At 45.5% G+C, this 6,000-nt stretch overlaps 1 protein-coding gene across 1 annotated transcript in view; it reads left to right on the top strand.

Moving 5' to 3' along the window:
• MYO5C (myosin VC) overlaps window positions 1-6,000 on the top strand; it is an 81,521-nt gene that overhangs the window by 28,635 nt on the left and 46,886 nt on the right. The window contains 3 exon segments of the mRNA XM_015418804.1: window positions 1,390-1,471; window positions 2,263-2,403; window positions 4,210-4,335. Of these exon segments, the coding sequence (XP_015274290.1) occupies window positions 1,390-1,471; window positions 2,263-2,403; window positions 4,210-4,335 (349 nt within the window).

Raw genomic sequence — 6,000 nt, 5'->3', positions numbered from 1 at the left:
AAATTCCCCCCCCCCCCCATGGATCATACTCCACTCTTAATGTTGTGCTTCTGTCCGCAGGAAATTGTGTTCACCCTGCATGTTGTACCTCTTGATACTGTATTAAGTGTTCTTGTGACTGCTGTGTGGAGGATGTGGTCATGGAAGTGCTGTGGATGTTGTTCATGATGTCTTCATGACGTGTTATGTAACTGACACATGTTCCTATTGAATCCTTTGAGGCTGAGTGCTCCCCATTGCTTACATTAGTGTACAAATCTAGCCAGATAGTATATATAGGCTGCGGTCACACGGAGCATTAGGCACACTAGAGGAACAGAAGATAGGCAGATTTTCTGGGCGCGATCTCACCGCCACATCTGGGAAGCGTTGAGCTCCCGTGGCGAACCCGAGGCTTCCCGTGGAAGATGCACGGTAAAAAACTAGTACCTCGGAGGTACTAGTTTCCTGAAACCGCGGGGCAAGGGCGGGGCATCTGATCGCGTTTCTGGTGGTAGTTCCGGCGCCCACCCATGTCCCCTCGGAAAAAAGGTTTTTTTTTCTCAAAGTCTCCATGGATGTGCACAAGCACCCAAGGGAGCATGCGCACATTTGAGTTTTTTTAAAAAAAAACCCAACCCCATTTGCCCCGCTCCCCGCTTTTTTGCCGCGCCGCAGGACTGTGGAGTGATCGGCACCTCCCCCCTACCACGGGACCTCCATGGGACCTCCATCGGTAGGTCTGCTTGAGCAACCACGCGGTTTTTAGCCCCGGGGCTAACAGCCACGTTTCCCCCCCGCATTCTCCTGCCCGTGTGACCGGGACCATAGTTTTTTTAAAAAAGCAATACAACCCACCCTCCTTTCATTTTGTTACATGTGGACAGGATAGGGTTGCCAGCCCACTAGCAGAGGTGAGGAATCCCACACTTCTCATTTCCTGCTATCCCTCTGAGTAGTGGCAGTAGAATATTTTTTTTAAATGGCTGTTGGGCCGATGCTATGATGTCACATCAGGGGGAAACCCGGAAGTGGTGTCAGTCCTCTCTAGAGGGGTGATGTCACTTCTGGGTTCTCCCACACCAACGGCAACTTCCCATGTCCCGCCCCCAGTCTCCCAGAGGCTGTGGAACCTAGGACAGGATATTGCACAGTGTTTGGAAGGCCGAAATGTCACTGGGGGCCTCTCATTGACCATCCAGAAAGGCCCAAATCATAAGTCATCTGTACTAGGATGTTGTGGATTTGGCATGGCGTCCTCAGAAAGCAAATTTTAAAAGAGATAAGTTTTTTCCTGCCATGCCCCTCCCAAAATGTGTCACCATTAATTGCTGTCTTTCATTAATGGTCTTTATCACAAATCAAATAAAAATGTAACCTGATAATCAAATTTCCGACTATTTATTTCAGATTTGAAACTTTTGATGTGAATAGCTTTGAACAGTTTTGCATCAATTATGCCAATGAAAAATTGCAGCAGCAATTTAACCTGGTATGACATTTTTTTAAATTATGTTATTAATTTGGACTAGTATTTGCAGTATCTGTCATAGAAAACGGATGTTTGAATTTGTAAAGCTTTGTTTATGTTTTAACTTTCTCAAGTGCCTGATTTCCCTGATTTCCCAGGAACCAATGGGCAGAATCCTTATACATTACCCAAGTGACCCATTGACATGACTCATTGTCATGATTCATTGACAAGCCTCAGATGTTAATATCCACCCTGAAACTCAAAACATTCAGCCATGCTGTTTGTTTGTTTACTAATTACATGCAGGGCTCTTTTTAGCATAATAGGCCACACCCAGCAGCAGGAACTCATTAGCATATTGGGCCACACCCCTGACAGCACAGCTCATTAGCACATTAGACCGCACCCACATGTTACCAGAAGTATGGTCATCCAGCCACACCCACCTTTTGCTTGTTATTCTGTTTACCTTGTTTGTTGTCAAAACCCAGGGCCTTTTTTTGTAGCAGGGACTCCTTTGCATGTTAGGCCACACACCCCTAATGTAGCCAATCCGAATGAGTTTCTGCTGTTGGGTGTGGCCTGTTATGCTAATGAGTTCCTGCTGGGCATGGCCAACTCGGGAGCCAGCCAGAACTCCGTTCCTGTGCGTTCCTTCCCAAAAATACCGTAGCCCTGACTACATGTTTATTAATTCCATCTTTTGACCCAGCAAGGGTTCTCAGTATTTGTTAGGCAATCATTAACTTTGGGTATAGCTTAATTAACTAGATGGTTTTGTTGTGATAAGTGTTTGATCTCATTATCAGCATGTCTTTAAACTTGAACAAGAAGAATATATGAAAGAAGATATCCCATGGACACTCATTGATTTTTATGACAACCAACCAGTCATTGACCTTATCGAAGCTAAAATGGGCATTTTGGATCTGCTGGATGAAGAGTGCATGGTTAGTTCCCAGTTTTGTTTTGTTTTTGTATTGCTGTGGTTAATCAGTTGTTCCAGACTGCACCTTTGCCTTTTCTTAACACTGTTTTCTGCTCCATGCTTACCATTCGTGTTACTTCTACAACCACATCTTCAAGACATCACTCAAATGTAAGAACAATTTCATAGATTTCTTTTTTCTTTTTGTAAGGAATACTTCAGATGTGTTCATTACTGAAAACAAATATCACAAACCCCTTCCTGTATGTGTCCTGGCGCCGTATGAGCATCATCCTCTCAGACAACAGACCAAAGTTTGAGTCCAGTGGCACCTTTAAGACCAACAAAATTTTATTTAAGGTATAAGCTTTTGTGTGCATGCGCACATCTTCAGATATATTGAAATGGAAGTTACCAGTCCATGCTTATAGGTAGTGGGCGAGCAGCAAATTAGCATACATCATAATGCTTAACAGATGCAAGGACCAAAGTAGAATAACAAGCTTCCTTGAAAAGTGGTTCCTCAGTGGAACAGGCTTCCTCAGGATGTGTTGGGCTCTCCTTCTTTTGAGGTTTTTAAGCCGAGGCTAGGTGACCATCTGACATCAATGCTGATTCTGTGAACTTAGGCAGATCATGAGATGGAGGGCAGGAAGGGGTGAGCCAGTGCTTAGTTCTTGTGACCCTTTCTTACATGCCCAGGGAAATGCTGATTGCCACTTTGGGGTCAGGAAGGAATTTTTCTCCAGGCCAGTTTGGCCAGGGACCCTGGAAGGGTTTTGCCATCTTCTGGCCATGGAGCAGGGGTCACTAGGGGTGTGGGGGAGAGGTCTTAGTGAATTTCCTCCATTGTGCAGGGGGTTGGACTAGATGACCCTGGAGGTCCCTTCCAACTCTGTGATTCTATGATTCTGTAGTTTATTATATGGTCAAACATAGGAGGAAACATAGTGAAGGAAATAAATGTATCAAAATTAGAGATTCATGGGCAGATGTACCCTTCTTAACTGTGGAATGCTGAGAGTAATTAACTGAGACCCTGCTATCACACTGCATCTGTCTCCTCCATGCTGGCCTTAAATCTCTGATTTTGATATATTTATTTCCTTCACTAATTTCCCCCCTGGAATTAAACCCGAACAGATGGTGACCATATAAACCAAGCATGTTATTCCAGTTTGGTCCTATATGTATGGACTGGTAATTTCCATTTCAACGTACCTGAAGAAGTATTCATGCACACAAAAGCTTATGCCCAGAATAAAACTTTGTTGGTCTTAAAGGTGCTGCTGGACTCAGATTTTGGTCTGCTGCTTCAGACCATCACGGCCACCCACCTGAATCTACCCTGTCAGACAGTGTGCTGTACTCATGGCAGCTCCAAGAACCATCCTAGACTATGTCAGTGCTGCTAGTCTAGAGTGACAAACTGCTCAGGCCCTAGGGCCTGGTCAGACTCAGAAGCAGTTTCTCATGTCACCTAACCTTTGCTGAGCTGGTAGCTGCATTACTACTCACTGATCATCTGCAGCAGTAGCACTGAATCACAGCACGGAGCAGCCACTGCCTTTCTTTCTTGCAAGGGCAGTCCAGAGAAGGAGGCTCTAGGGTCCCACTGCTAGGGTTGCCCATCCCTGACACCTTTATAGAACCCTGGGTGCAGCAGTTCAGTCTGTCAGTCAAGCTGTTTCGTAACTGTGCCTGGTTTCCATGTTCCAAGGGTTCTTTTTTTTATGTTCTGTGTTCGGATTATTTCCACTGGGAAAGTGATACAAAAATGCCTAGAATAAATGCAGACTGAGCATCTTGCTGTCTCTTTTCATTGCAGCTACCTCAAGGAACTGATGAAAATTGGCTTCAGAAGTTGTACAATAATTTCCTAAATAAAAACCTGCTCTTTGAAAAGCCGAGAATGTCAAACACGTCTTTCATCATACAGCACTTTGCTGATAAGGTAGGGGGTCCTTGCATTGCTCCTTTTATAAATCCAGATATCATAAAAATGTTTACTGAGTGGAATTATGTGGCAAATAGCTGGCGGAGCAAAGCATTTCCCCCTGGTGACTTTTCCCATTTCTAAAGACCAACAAAAAATACACAAAGTGAACTTATTTACACTATTTATAGTCCATCTATCTCACTTGGACTCAAGACAGATTACACAGAGTGAGTCAATTCAATCAACGGATAGGACATTCAATAAACAATGCCATCGGATTAGGGTTGTAGAACCAACCAGAAGTCTAAAAGCAGAACTACCCAGCGGTTCGAAAGCAGTAATATATAGCAAGTAGATAAATGGGTACCTGCCCTTAGGTGGCAGGGGGGCACCCTCCTCGGTGCGGGGTGTGTGGCAGGAGCATCGGCGGCAAATGGCAAAGCGGCGGCGGCAAGGTTAGTGGCGGCGAGGTTGGCGAGAGCAATCCCTGGTGGCCAGTGAGCTCAACATTGAGTAACGACATGAGGCGGAGACGGAGTCGTTGGCGCAGGCGCGGCGGAGCCGGAAATGGACGTTGGCCAGTGCTGTAGCAGACACAAACCGCGCACCAGGACGGGCCCGCCAGAAGAAGCCGCCGGACAGGAAGACCTACTCCAGGACACCAGAGTCTGAACGCCGACACCCAAAGACCGCCTGGAAGAAGGAGCCGAAAAAAACAGCAAGCCCCTGCCACCTGGGTGCCGTCCCCTGTAATATGTGGCCTTAGATAGGGAAATTGGAATTTGGAACTTGTGTGTAAACCGCTCAGAGACCCTTCGGGGTTGGAGCGGTATATAAATCAAATGTATAAATAAAGAAAGAAATAAAACTGAAGTAAAGCAAAGTATTAACATGACCCATTAAATGATGCAAAATTCTGTAACAGGATCCTAGTTTGAGCAGTCTGTACACAGTGGTATAGACCATAGTCCCTAATAATTTTGTGAATTTTGAATCCTTTAGTATAGCGCAGCTCTATTGTCTGCATAGAAAAGCCGTCTTGAATAATTCGGTTTTGCATAGTTTGTGGAAAGCCATGAGAGGGGGGAGCCTTCCTGACTTCCTCAGGCAGGCCGTTCCACAACCAGCAGAGAAGGCGCGTGCACGGGCAGTTGTTGATTTTGCCCGTTTGAAGGCTGGCACCTATAGAAGACCCTGCTCCAGTGAACGAAGCTGTCATGGTTGAGCATAGGAGAAGAGGTCGTCTTGCAAATATGAGGGTCCAAGGCCAGGAAGGGCTTCGTATGGGATAGCCAGTACCTTAAATTGAGCCTGGTAACTGATGGGCAGCCAGTCCAGTACCCGCAGGAGGGGATTAATATGCAGGCTCCATCTAGCTCCCAATAATAGTTGAGCCGTGGCATTCTGTACCAACCATAAAACATAAAACTAACTATAAAACAGTTTAGCTGCTAGGGCATTTCTGTGTTCATACAAATGTGTCATCTCAGAGCCAAACAATGCATGCATAAGATATGCAAAATGGATTGAGGCTCAGGGCTGGTGCAAATGCAGTGTTTCCTTTATCCTCAGGGCTGGTGCAAATGCAGTGTTTCTTTTATCCATGGGGTCAGGAATAGGCTGTGGGGCCGTGTGCTTCCATTTCAGCCCTTAGTCATATTTCCATATTTATACCTGCAC

The sequence above is a fragment of the Gekko japonicus genome, unplaced genomic scaffold (assembly GCF_001447785.1).
Source record: "Gekko japonicus isolate JY-2015 unplaced genomic scaffold, Gekko_japonicus_V1.1 scaffold150, whole genome shotgun sequence".
Classification (NCBI taxonomy): Eukaryota; Metazoa; Chordata; class Lepidosauria; order Squamata; family Gekkonidae; genus Gekko; species Gekko japonicus.
The sequence above is the reverse complement of the archived record's forward strand: the minus strand, read 5'-3'. Positions and strand labels throughout refer to the sequence as shown.